The sequence below is a fragment of the Phasianus colchicus genome, chromosome 4 (genome assembly GCF_987193195.1).
Source record: "Phasianus colchicus chromosome 4, bPhaCol1.hap1.1, whole genome shotgun sequence".
In the NCBI taxonomy this organism is placed as follows: Eukaryota; Metazoa; Chordata; class Aves; order Galliformes; family Phasianidae; genus Phasianus; species Phasianus colchicus.
This window is the reverse complement of record NC_143439.1, coordinates 3,739,186-3,753,265: the sequence shown is the minus strand read 5'-3', so window position 1 is coordinate 3,753,265 and position 14,080 is coordinate 3,739,186. Positions and strand designations below refer to the sequence as shown.

At 43.2% G+C, this 14,080-nt stretch overlaps 1 protein-coding gene across 1 annotated transcript in view; it reads left to right on the top strand.

The window, feature by feature from the left end:
- SPMIP2 (sperm microtubule inner protein 2) overlaps window positions 1–14,080 on the top strand; it is a 40,960-nt gene that overhangs the window by 1,430 nt on the left and 25,450 nt on the right. The window contains exons 2-3 of the mRNA XM_031614301.2: window positions 6,846–7,078; window positions 13,430–13,488. Of these exons, the coding sequence (XP_031470161.2) occupies window positions 6,846–7,078; window positions 13,430–13,488 (292 nt within the window). The remainder of the gene's footprint in view (window positions 1–6,845; window positions 7,079–13,429; window positions 13,489–14,080) is intronic.

The following is a 14,080-nucleotide window of genomic DNA, read 5'->3' as shown; positions in this document are numbered from 1 at the left end:
AGCAAAAAGTGACTCAATTTAGCTATGAACCATGAAAAAGATTTCCCTTTGATGTTTCAAGTCTATTCCTAGCAATTCAAATCTAGTTTTTGCTCTATGAAATGTTGTGATTGTTCCTTGTTCACCTTGTTCACAAATATTATCTAACAGCCCTGCTGGTCATTTCTGAGAGCAGGAGAGAATGAAATGTATTCAGGCTTCCTGAAAAAGCAGAGTCAAAACCAGATTCCAGATTACCATTAATTTTGAGCTGGTAAGGGTAATGGACTGGCACAGGTGGCTACGTACACCCACATCAACCACTTTCAGAACATTTTCTCATTTTAACAGATCCTTAACATGAAAAACCAGAGCAGCACATTATACTCCGGTATTCTACCAAAGAGATATTCCATTTTTTAAAATCTAATATCATGAAGTTAATGGTAAAACTGTTGTTACTCTGAGCGGATAGGGGATTTTTCACTCTTAGTAGTGCTGTTTTCTGGGGAAAGCATTTTTTCCTGAGAAACTCATCATGGAAAGTGCTTTGGACTCTTCTTGCTGACTGCCCTTAATTGAACAACACTGCAGCAGCATCGTGTGACAGCAGCATTGCTCCTGGGGGGGATCTCTGTCAGACAGTTCTGAGACGAGAGTAACAGCCAAGGTTATTTTTAAAGCACCAGAAGTAACTTAATCGTACCAACATAATCGCCAATCAAGAATGCACAGCTTGCTATTAGGGACACTGATATCTTGTAAAATGAAAAGTAAGCTGCACCTGGTTATTTATGATGTTCTCTTGCTTGTAATGGAACAAGCATGTTATTGCAAATTCACAAGTTAGCAGATTGGTTCAAAATTAACATATTACTCACACGCATTATAGCACTTGTAAGTCAAAGAAGCAAGCGGTCTCCAGTCTCTAATATTCCAGATAGGGCTGTGATTACTCTTTTACTGCCAGTGGTTTAAAGATCAAATTATTAACTTTTTAGAAATTACCTTAACTCCTTCAAGATAAAGTAGAATTTATTTCTGCAATAAATAATGTCTGTGAATTTCTTTCTTCTGATTTCAACAAAAGATAGTACTCTTTTGTCATGATCTAGTTTTTACACAAGTAATACCCTCACATATTTCCATAGATACATCATAGAATTTCTATGGTTCAAGTCTTGTCTCCGGACCCATCCAGCAAGCCAAAGGTCAGAGGGGGGTTGTCATTGTCATATAGCTCCAGAAAGTCTTCTCAAGGAAGCAAAGATGATAAATCAGACAAACAAATCAGATAAACCTGATTTAACAGGACTTTGCACTGTAGAGAATCCTGAAAAAACTGCTTGAATGAGGAGACTGAAAAGTAAAGTTAGCTTTTGTCTTCCAGCCACCAGCTCTGAATCGCATTTAGTAGCAAAAGCTAAGACAATAAAAGCAGAGTTTAATGCTACTTGAGGTACGCTCTGCTGATATATTTACCTTGGGAAGACACCTAACAGTGTTATTAAGATGATACTTCTTGTGTTTAAGCGCTTCATCATTTCTGTTTTCTTAACATATACACAAAGAAGGACAGCACTAAAGAAGCACAGCAGTACAAAGGCCTGATGCTGCACGCTCTGCACAGAGCGAGAGCAATTCCTGATCAGATGGAAAGACTTAGGCTGCCTTTCCACACCTCCTTGCTCTGCTGCTGGCTCTAGTGCCATGCTCACGGGCAGTTCCACTGGGGAGCATCTGCACCTGCAGAACAGCTCTGGGCTCTGATCTCCTGGGAGTGATGCTGCCCTCAGCCCTCCTGACCTCCTGCCCTCAGCTCACATCTCGCGCTGTTTGTTTTGGCACAACTGCTTCCCTCCCCCGAGGCCACATGGAAAATGAGATCAAGGAACTGATGCGAGTTAAAAATAAACAGGGATAAAAACAAACATTTACTGTGCGGTTAAGAAACAGTTGTTGCAGAGCGATGGGCAGACAGGGGTAGGCAGGCAGAGCAGCTGAAGCTGTTGGAGAAATGAACGGCATGTGGCATCGGCCCAGTGCTGGCGGCTCACATCGGGTCCTGATCTCTGGACACTCCTCAGAGAGTGGGCTCCTGCACCAAACAGGTGCACGCTGTGTTTGCCACTGGCCCTGATTAACCAAGCCTGGAGGTTGTTTTCTTTTGCTCTAGAAGGGGTCAGAAAAAAGGCCCGAACAATTGTGAGGCAGGCACCCTGCTGCCTGTGCTGTCCCTAACAAGTGCTTACCTCCAATTACTTATTGCTGTTTGGTGCTTCTCAGGAGGAGATACACTTAGCAGTCAAGAGATAGAAAGCAGTTCATGATTCTGAGTCTCTGCCCTTACCTTCTTAAGAAAACAGTGGGAATAAAACAAAACTGAGAGGCATATTTGCATTTGCAGCAATGTTTGAAATTACAGTCTGTAACAGAACTTAAGCTTTTCTTTTTCTTTTTCTTTTTTTTTCTGTGGCAGAGGGTTGGAGATTCATGATCCTTGAGGTCCCTTCCAACCCTGGCCATTCTGTGATTCTGCAAGCTTTCAATATTTATTATTTTCTCATTCACAAATTAATATCTAGCACTCCACTTGAATTGGCTTATCCATTTCAAGACAGAACAGAGAGCTGCTTTATCTTTGGCTGAGAATTGCTGGCCCTAGGGCTCTGCTTTCTGAGCTGCTAACTGCTCCTGCACACCAGAAGCACCTTCAGCTCTCGTGGAAATTAATAGGTTCTGCTATAGACACACATCCTGGGCCTGCTTTTGCTTTTTATTAAGAATTCACGAAATGGCTGTTCCAAGATGACACCAGCTGCAGTTGTTTATACTGGAAAGCTGTTGCAGTGTTCCAGCAAAACTGGAACCAGGAACTCTTTGCTCCAGAAAAAGAAAATCCACACATGGAATTCATTTGAAAAAACCTAACCAGAGCAACACTGAGCACAACTTGTGATGCTGGGTATATGTTTATACTGTTCTGATCACGTTAAAGACATTCATCACAAGGTGATGTTTCTGACCCACTTTCCTAATTTTCACCTCTCTGAAATCTTGCACAAAATATGTTAACTAGAGAAGTAATAATCCTAACCACCAACTTCAGCTGGTCAAGTTATTGTCATCTGGAGGTTGCTGCCTGGCCAGCAGGATGAACTGTTGAGGGAGTGGGAGGACACCAATTCCTTAATGGATTGTATAAATTCAAGCAGCAGTTCCCCATTTAGCCATGACTTGGTTCTATGTCCTTTTAAAAAATCCCTACAAGTACATGTGGTTGCTTGAAAATGCGACTGCTAAGAGCGACCTGATTATTTATTTACATCAAAATAATAAACTGTGATGCCCTAACTTATAATTAATATTTCAGCAGTGGCCATGAAGCAAAAGGAAAACTAGCCTCAGAGTTATTAGAATGACTGTCATTCTTAGCACCCTCTCTCCCTCATTCATCGCTCTGGGAGCATAACCACAGCTTTCTCCAAAACCTTGATCAAATAAATATGCCTTTCACTATGTCTAGAGAGTCAGTGCATCTGGACCAAGCAAGGCAGCACACTGCAGAGACTTCCAGTCTCCACAGAGCACAGAGTGCCAGCATTGCCTCTCTTTATCTGATCAAGAATAGCCAGCCGAAATGCCTTTACTAAGCCAAAACTGTAGAGAGGCAGTCCCTCAGGATTCAAGCCAGGGTTTTTTTCCAGTGACAGATATATTCCATCTTTGTCCATATTAAAGGCACATTCTTCATTGATTTCTTTGTTTACTCTTTCCCTTATTCTGCAAGGAAGAATGAAAGTCTAAACTCTGCTTTCTCTATGACAAGTGTGAAGGCATTCTTTGCAGGATATTAATCACACAGTGAGAAGCACTGAGACCACTTAACTCTCTATAAATTACAATTCTATTTCCACAGATTATCCAAAGACTGCTTTCTCCAAAGTCTGGACAAACAATAACACAAGAAATTAGTGAATATTCTTCTCCAGAAAGTGGAATGCACAGTCAAAAGAGAGCTCACACTATGGGGGCAAAAAATAATAAACCCAGTGGAAAAATCAGGACATACATAATTGCAGCTATATTTTTTCTAGCAGCAAAGTAGATTTATGAATTTCCTTCTTGTTACCTTTGCGCCTATGAAATTCACTGTCTCTGCAGTCGCCTTTGGCTAATGGTGAAAAACATTACAAATTAGCATGGTCCCATCATGCAGAGGCTGTGGATCCACACTGTGCATCAGTTAACAACCCACATGAAAAAACTCAGGTGATACTTCCCCTGCAGGCTGTGAGTGCTGATTGTACAACACTGGAAACATGGGCATGGTGCTAAAGGAAACAGTGCATGGGCTATTCCACGCTTAAAATGTGTTTCTATGCTGAATTAGATGGAATCTGGTTTTAAAAGGTGCCCTTCCTTGGTAACGCAGCCAAAACAAAATCATCAGCCTTTATTGGGAGACTAACCTGACTTTTAATTGGGTTGGTGTGGTCTTTGCTCCAACTGTCTCTGCACATAGTGATCTATTTTCAGTTAATATGAATCCTGAGAGGACATATGGCTTGGAAACGAATCCCTTGCCTAGTAATAGGAGTCAAGTATTATCTGCACTTGAAAGTTCAACTGGATTAACATATAATTATAGAAGCTATTCTGGAATAAACACTTTACAAAAGGAGATCCTTTCCATTCCCATTTTGCTTCATTTCCACTAACTGCTCGGGGAGGAAACTCCACGTGGAAACTCACCCTTTGTTTTGCAACGTTATTTTTATTTTCTGCCCCCTACAGTAGTTTGGAGAATGTTTTTATTCTCCCTCAGATTGGATAGACATAGCTTTATTAGCTAAAGCAGCAGCATAAACATCAGTAGACCAGCAGGGAATTGATTTCTTTACCAGCAGTGAAATAGTCCGGCACCATCAGTGGCTGCTCCAGTAGTAGACTGTGTCAGCACACTTCTGGTGGTTTGCCCTTTTAACAAAAAATGTGGCTTGTGGCTTCCCCAGAGGCCCAAACCACACTGAGCTCGATGATCTCTTTTTGTGACAGAGTTTCAGGGATGAGCTTCCAGTGTAAAAGGAACTCTGGTTGAAGAGCTGTCTTCTAGCCATTAAATATTTCTAGATATTTGTAGGGTTGGTTGTTGTTTTTTTTCTCCCCGCAAATGTACAACAGGTTTTTGCTCCTCACATGAAAGCCTGTGTGAGGTCTGTTTCCTGAATGATGTTTGGTGGGTAAATCCTAACAAAGTCCCCCTTATAGAGGCAGTGGTGGAAATGGTAACAAGACTGTCCCTTCAGTCAAGCGTGATCTTCATAACTGAATCATACTAAATTTGCAGTACTTTTTGAAGCTATAATCAAAATGTGTTGTAATAACCATTAAGGCAGACGCTGTTTTTATCTGCTGACAAGATATAACAGCCTTCAGCTTGGGCAGTAAAAATATCAATACTAATCCCAGGCTGTAAATTGATGCTACAGGGATTTTGGTGATTTATGAGTTTGCATGACACTCTTGTGCCCTGTCTGCACAGCTGAGAGACACAGCTTGCATTCAGGTTAAGTTTCCAGCTATCTGAGTTGCAAAAGCCGTTTTCTAAATACTTGGTTTACTTGTTTATATTTAGTCAATACAGTTCACAACAGCATCTTATGAAGTTCATAGCACTCTTGGCTAAGAGCAAAATTGCCTTCATTTTATGGGCTGTGAAATTTTGCTGTGGAGGCTACTGGCAATGAAATGCTGAGGTCAGATTTGCCTTTGCTTCCACTCTCCTGTTTCTCAATTTTCAGTCAAAGAAAACTCAGGTACTCTGTCTGCCTGGGAGCTGTGATGCCTTTCAGCCAAATGTCCCATTTAGAATCATAGAATCATAGTCATCGAATGGCTTAGGTTGTAAGAGATCTCATAGCCCAGTTCCATCTCCCTGCTGCGGGCAGGGCTGCCCCCCACCATCTCAAGCTGCCCAAGGTCCCATCCAGCCTGGCCCTGAATGTCTACAGGGATGGGGCACCCACTTCTCTGGGCAGCTGTGCCAGGGCCTTACTCTAGGAGTAAAGATTTCTTCCTAACTTCTAACCTAATTCTTCCCCTTTTTAGTTTGAAGACATTCCCCCTCATCCTGTCACTACCAGATGGTGTAACAAGTAGTTCCCTCTCATGCTTGTAAGTTCCCTTCCACTACTGAAAGGACCTGGAGGTCAAGAACATGGAGTATGGGTTTGATTAGCTATCTGCCTTTTGGATTTGCACCTTCCCGGCTGGAACAGCATTTTGTTCTATAAATTCAGACCCTTCCTTAATTCTACACTATATACACATCTCTGAATGACCTGAAAAATATCGCTTAAAAATCACTGCACTTCATTATTTAAAGTGACTTTGTGCTCAATGACACCTTAACTTAACAATGAAGTCAATTATGATGAATTAAAGCTACTTTAATTCTGGATTAGAAAGCCTAACGTGACTTAATTTAGTAAGCTAAAGCTATTTTAAATTCATATCTTCCAAAGTGTGATCATTTTCTGAATGTTTGCATATGTAAAAGAGAAATCCAATTGAAAATAACAAAGAAGTTGTTTTACCAGAAGCAGATGGCTAATTTTGTTCCATGCCACGGCCCTTTTTCAACAGTCATGTTCTTGGGGCAGGAAAAAGGAGTATTGCAGTGAAAAAACCAAACATTTATAACCCCCACTCCAGGGGACACTCTAACAAAAGGAACAACACAGACCTTCAAAGTGGAACAACTACATAGCTGTTGCACTAGAAGCAAGATAAAGGAAAGCAAACCATTCTGAAATGGGTGAGAAACAGAAACAATCTGAATAATTATTTTCTGTCTTCACAAGGCCCGGATGCTATACGTGATCACAGAACAAGGAGGCCCGAGCACACTCACTACATAGGATCAACATCTCCAGCAATAGAAGGTAGCAGTGATGCTGGCTACTTGTGGCGGCCGGCCTCCTGCTTCTCATCCCCACCGCATCGCCGATGTCAGTACGCCACAGAAATCGGGTGGGGAGTGAAAGAGCTCAGCTTTTTCACCTGGAGAAATCTCCAGAGCGGAGCGCAGATCAAGGTAAGGAAGACTTCATAGCCCAAAATACCACAGTGCCAGAAGGCAGAACAAAGCCCAGCTCTGTTTTCTATTTTCATCCTGGATCGTCACCAGGGCAGAGATCATCCATGGACTAAGCAAGGGAGAACACAGCTCTTTGATTATCAGCCTGCAGAAGCCTCAAGTTATATCTTTGTAAGGTTTTGCTTGAGAGCGTGCGATCTAACAAGCCTCTGGTGTTTGTGGTGATCCATAAAGCCAATTAAAGCTTCCTGGACAAGGAGCACACCTGGTAGAGAGGACCCATCCCACAAGGACAGAGGGGTCAGGGTTAGGTGTCTTTCTCTGCACAGCCCAAAGAGATGTGCAGCCCTGTAAATAGCCGTTGTGTTGACCATCATCTCCTGCCATTACTCAACAAACATTTACTGCTGAAATCAATCTGGAGTGAATCAGAACTTGTGAAAACACATATAAGGGTGTAAATGCATTGTACACATGCATAGCCTAGATGTATCAGTGTATGCGAGTTCTACCTAAACACTAGTTTTGTGGCATTGCTTTTCAGAATTCACTGATGTGCAGCTAAATTCTCTTCCTTCTTAACGAAAAAGGGCACTTTAGAACCTTTGCACTGAGCCATGTATCACAGAATCACAGAATGGCCAGGGTTGGAAGGGACCTCAAGGATCACGAATCTCCAACCCCCTGCCACAGGCAAGGCGAACAACCTCCACATTTAATACCAGACCAGGCTGCCCAGGGCCCCATCCAACCTGGCCTTGAACACCGCCAGGGATGGGGCATCCACAACCTCTCCGGGCAGCCGTTCCAGCACCTCACCACTCTCTCTGTAAAGAACTTCCCCCTGACATCCAACCTAAAACTTCCCTCCTTCAACTTAAAACCATTTCCCCTTGTCCTGCAGTTATCTACCCTTTCAAAGAGTCGATTCCCCCCCTGTTTGTAGGCTCCCTTTAGGTACTGAAAGGCTGCAATGAGGTCACCCCACAGCCTTCTTTTCTCCAGGCTGAACAAGCCCAGCTCTTTCAGCCTGTCCTCATAGGGGAGGTGCTCCAGTCCCCTGATCATCTTTGTGGCTCTCCTGGACTCTCTCCAACAGCTCTCTCTCTTTCTTGTACTGGGGCTCCAGACCTGGATACAGTACTGCAGATGAGGCCTCACAAGGGCAGAGTAACAGGGACAATCCCCTCCCTGTCCCTGCTGGCCACCTCTTCTTTACTGCAGCCCAGGATACCATTTGCTTTCTGAGTTGCAAGAGCACACTGCTGGCTCATTTTAAGTTTTTCATCCATCAGGACCCCCAGGTTCTTCTCCACAGGGCTGCTCTCAAGGACCGCTCCTTCCAGTCCGTATAAATGCCTGGGATTCCTCCGGCTCAAGTGCAAAACACTGCACTTTGCTGTGTTGAACTTCATGTGATTCAGCCGGTCCACCTTTCAAGCCTGTTGAGGTCCCTCTGAATGGCATCCCTTCCTCCCACCGTGTCAACTGCACCACTCAGCCTGGTGTCATCAGCAAACTTGCTGAGGGTGCACTCGATTCCGTCATTGATGTCATTGATAAAGATGTTAAAGAGCACCGGTCCCAAGACAGACCCCTGGGGGACGCCGCTCGTTACCAGCCTCCACCTGGACATGGAGCCATTGATGGCCACCCTCTGTCTGTGGCCTTTCAACCAGTTTCTTATCCATCGGGTGGTCCACCCATCAAATCCACATCCCTCCAATTTGGAGATAAGGATGTGGTGGAGGACCATGTTAAAGGCCTTGCTCAAGTCCAGGTAAATGACATCAGTTGCCTTCCCTTTTTCCACCAGTGCTGTCACTCCATCATAAAAGGCTACCAGATTGGTTAGGCACGACCTTCCCCTGGTGAAGCTGTGCTCGCTGTCTCAGATCACACTGAGATCTGAGCCTATTCCTCATGTGATCAAGCATGTCATCCAGGAGGATCTGTTCCATGATCTTCCCAGGCACAGAGGTGAGACTTGCTGGCCTGTAGTTCCCAGGGTCCTCCTTGCTCCCTTTCTTGTAAATGGGAGTGATGTGACCCTTCTTCCAGTCACCCGGGACCTCACCTGACAGCCACGACTTCTCAAATATGATGGAGAGCGGCTCGGCAACCACCTCAGCCAGCTTCTTCAGAACCCTGGGATGCACGCCATCCGGCCCCATAGACCTGTACACATTCAGTCTCATGCGGCGGTCTCAGACCTGCTCTGCCCTTACAGTGGGGGGGAAATTTATCGCCCCGGTCCCTATCCAGAGGTTTAGGGATGCAGAGAAATGAGAAATATTAGAAACCTGGTTGCCAGTGAAGACAGAAGCAATGAGCTCATTCAATACCTCAGCCTTCTCTCCGTCCATTGAAACCAGTTCTCCTTTTACATTTACCAAAGGAGGTACACTCGCTTTGGCCTGTCTCTTCTGGCCAATGTACCTGTAGAAAGTCTTCCTGTTGTTTTTCACGTTCCTCGCCAAGTTCAGTTCTGCCTGCACCTTGGTTTTCCTGATCCCACATCTGCAAGTCCAGTTGGCATCCCTATATTCTTCCCAGGTGACATGCCCTTGTTTCCAGAGCTTGTATGCACCTTTCTTTGCCCTCAGCTTGCCCAGCAGGTCCTTACCGAGCCATTCTGGTTTCCTGCCTCCTCTGCCCGCTTTCTTATTCAGAGGAATGGAATAAGAGCACTCTCTTGTGCTCTCAGGAAGGCATCCTTGAAGAGTAGCCAGCTCTCCTCAACATCTTTGTTTTTAAAGACAGCATCCCAGAGGATCTTGGCCAACAACCCACTGTACAGCTTAAAGTTTGCTCTTCCAAAGTTCAGGGTCCTGATGCCACTCTTTGCCAGGCCCACATCCCTTGATGTCTAGTCTTAGGAAGTAGCAGCTATTTAGGAAAGAGCTGTCTGACATCAGTAAGTATATCCCAAAGGCAATGCCATGAGCCACCACACATTGTAAATTCCAGTAATAGAGCCAGGAGACTTTAGGTTTCCAAGTTTTGGAAGAAGCTCCATAAAACTTCCTGATACAGCAGAGGGGCAGACACTGAGCTTTGCTCAGCTAATCCCAGATCCTCCAGCCTTGCCCCCTACTTCCCCAGGTGGCACAGAGCAGTTAGGTGTACTGCAATAGAACTGGGATTTTCCTGCAGCAGCAGCCTACTAACAAAGTGAACTCTCCAATATAGAGTGAACTTTCGAGTGCAGAACAGGCTGGATTTTTTGTTTGTTTTTAATAATTTACAGATTTTATAGCCTACTTTGTATGCCAAGTAGGCTTTCTATACTACGAAAGTGGTTCAGAATCATTTTTGCCACATGAAATCAATAGCAGATATAGATTCCAGCTCTCTCAAACATCTAAGCATTGTCAACACAGAATAATAATAATAGAAGTCATCAACCTGCATTGTTTAGTTGTAGTAAACAGCTTTTAGAACAGTTTAATGGAAAAATTAAGCTTTTAGTTCATTAGTTATCATACAATCTTTAACCAATTTTAGCTAAAATCCAGTGCTTATGCTTTCATTTTCCTTTATTTGATAGAAGCACTGTTGAGACCCTATAAGTAAGCACATCTAAGACAACCAGCCTCATCAGAGCAAGGCTTTCAAACATGTCATACAAAGTGCTAATTCTTAACTCACAATGCTTCTGCCGGAGTTAACACCCCCAAATTTCTGAAAAATGAAAGCACATTACATGCTGAACAATGGCCTCAATGTTGTCACCATAGAGATGACACTTTGCAGCCCTTATTTATACCTCCTTGATTGCACCAAACAAACGCACTCTCTTCTTAGACAAGTGCTTTTGGTTTCTTGGGGGTGATTTCTCTAGACGATGTTTAAAATAATGCCTTTGTAAAGACATAAATGTTATTTTGTAGTACAGGGAACTTTACAAGATAAATAATACAGTAACATTTCTGACAGAAAAAAAGACAACAATCAGCTAGAATAAATGCGAAGGGAATTCTTTAGTTAAAATGATCAACAGACAGCACAGATACTCTCTTTGTCTTTGCAAAAAAGCATGAAAGAACCCATTATTTGCATGTGGCCAATGAACTTCAAAACACAGAGAAGGAAATATTTTGGCTAAACAAAACCAAAAATATTTTTCTACTGTTGGAAAACCAAAATCACTTGTTTTTACTTGAAAACAAAACAAAAAATAACATTTTGAAACAGTTCTCACAATGCTTTTCCTTTTTTTCCAATTATATCTGTTGGGTTTTTTGGTACAGTTTTGCTCTGCTGTTTCGCCTCCAAGGAGAGCTGTCTTTTGTGCCATGCAGCCTCACTGCACTAAGTTCTCACGCTCCTGTTGAGCAATTACTCTAGTGAAGCAACTTCCCCCCTCAGCTACATATCGTACACGTTCACAGCTCAGCTTAAGACCTTACTAGTACTAAGGAAACCTACATATCATGTAGCTGAATGGGAGATGCATCTGCTAGTCACAAACAGGTGTGGAGTTTGGTTTGTTACGTCTAATTGCAGTCATTTTCCACACCCGTTTCCTGATCAGCCCCAGGCTACACCCAAAGAGTAACAATCCCCTTAGTTTGTGTTTTGCCTTTTTTTTTTTCTTGACTTTTCATCCAGTTTATTCTTTTTGAATTGTCCTTGCTGCTGTGACAGCTACGTCCACAAACTCAAAACCCCTTAAAACACTGATTTGATAATACTGTACCAAAAAATAGCAACCCATGTCCTTCTGCAGTGATCAGCCATCTCCTGAGATAGAGAGCTTTGCAGGGTGACCAAATGCCAAATCCATCCGAGGAGGCAAATCAACCACTCTGTAACCCTCAATGGCCACAGCAGAGAAGAACTGAAAACAAATACCTTGTATTTGGAGCAAGTAGGCTGCTGACTCAGCTAGCAGATCCTTGCCATCATCACTGTAAAGTTGTCACTGCTGCAACAGCTGGATTAAATATGCTTCATAGCTTCTAATTTCGGAAGCTGGTTAGCTTATTGCTCTGGCCTTCTGGTTCACCAACACCCCTTGATCCTTGACGTAGCTCACACTTTCCTAAAACAGCTATACTGCCTCTCCAGATGTAGAAACACCCACCACCATGGGGCAGGTGGTGCTGGGGACTCGTGCTCTTGCCCCCTACAGCAATATGAATCCAGCTGGTTTGTGATACTTGATGCTGTGTGCTGGAGACCACGCACATACAACTGGTGCAGATGGGATGGATATGCCTGGAGGAGTTCTGTTCTTCAAGCTGCCTTAGGCAAGGGTAACTTGGGAGAATCAACCTCCCCAAAGCAGGAATCACCTCCCTTCTGTGCAAACAGCACAGAAGAATCAAACCTGATTAAAGTTTTCACAGTAATTTGCTGCTGCTCCTTTTACAAGAGTCTGCACACTGCTTGTGTCTTCCAGAGAAGCACACAGAACAGCTCTGGTTTATCTCCATGGCATCTCTGATAAAGAAAGCTGCCACATGCTCCCATTATCTCTCTACATGCCTTATCAGGGAAGAAAACACCCTGCAAAAAAATGTTACTCATAATGATGTGGTGATAAATGTCCCCACTGCTGCAGCCTGAAGCCCCTGGGGTAGGAAGGGGGTTCGTGTCCTCCTCTCAGCCACAGACATGCTGTAAAGCTCCAGTCCATCTCAGCAAATGGGATAAAGCTGTGTGCTGGGGTCCGTGCATCAGTGCCTATACAACTGTCTCTGTGTAATGGTTTTAGTTGGGCTGCAACACCACCCTGCTCTCATACAACCTGACAGGAGATCATATAAAGACTGCCTAGAGGGTGGATGCTGCTGGCAAATGCACTGTGCCATGCTGCTTCTCTCCCCAGGGCAAGTGTAATGCATGTGGCTATTTCACTCAGCAAGTGAAGTTTAAAAAATAACTTCTTATTGATGAACATGACATACTTAGCAGTGATATCTGCTGTCCTATCTGCCTTGTGCCTCATGATTGCAGAGGCAGTTTGTCATGCACTTTTGGTATTACCCCTTCTGTTTCTGAGTTATGGCCATTCGATGCCTTTTAAAACAATCCCTCACCTTTCCAACCACTGTTCTTCTGCTTAAAAAAATAACAGCAAACAACTGCAGGGCGACGTTTCTCTAAGTGACATTTTATTACCTCTCTAGATAACTCTTTCCAAAAATTTAAAGGTGTCAAACTGCAGCCAAGCTCACCATCTCTGCAGTCTATGCACAATATGAAAGCAAGAGATGATTGTTATTTTCCACTATCTCTGGTTCCTTTGTCACATCTCCACTTAAATGGACCTGGTCCTACCAGAGAATAATACCTTAAGGTTAACACTGTACATAATTTGATTCTGTTTCTCTTTTACAGAGAGGACAGATCTGGCAGGCTGCTGAAGATCAAGCAACACACCGATACCAAAGTCCATGGTAACCACTTATTAATTATTGAAAATATGTTCTAGTTGCTACTGTATAAGGATGCTCTTCAGGAACGCCTGGAGTAGGCAAGTTATTGGCATACTTGACTTTGAAGCTTAACAGATCTAACATAAATTTACTGCTGGCACCCTGTGCTTCAGAAACCATTGAGAATGCAATGTTTAGCTAATATTTTGTCATAAACCAATAAAAGTATTCCAGCATTGAAGTACAATGCATTTCAAGCAGCTAGAAGAGGTCTCAGGGGAATATTTAAACCCCTTTGAAGAGAGAGTCCTGTTTCACAGAAGCCCATTTAGTTTCTGATGAAATTTCTCCAGTTACTTTCATTAATACATCTTGAAAGAAATCACAGGTTTATAAAGTGATGATTAGCAACAATCATCTTCAGCTGAGAATTTGTTACAGAAACTGTAAAGTGACTGTAGAAAAAGCCTTTATGGGACTGGCAGAGTTATTCTAGCAAAACCATGTAGGTGAAAAGAGATTGCATTGTGCTAGCAATACATAAGACTTCAAGAGGTTCACCACAGCCAAGAGCTTTGACTACTGAGGCGTTCATAATGGAGTCCTAGGTTAA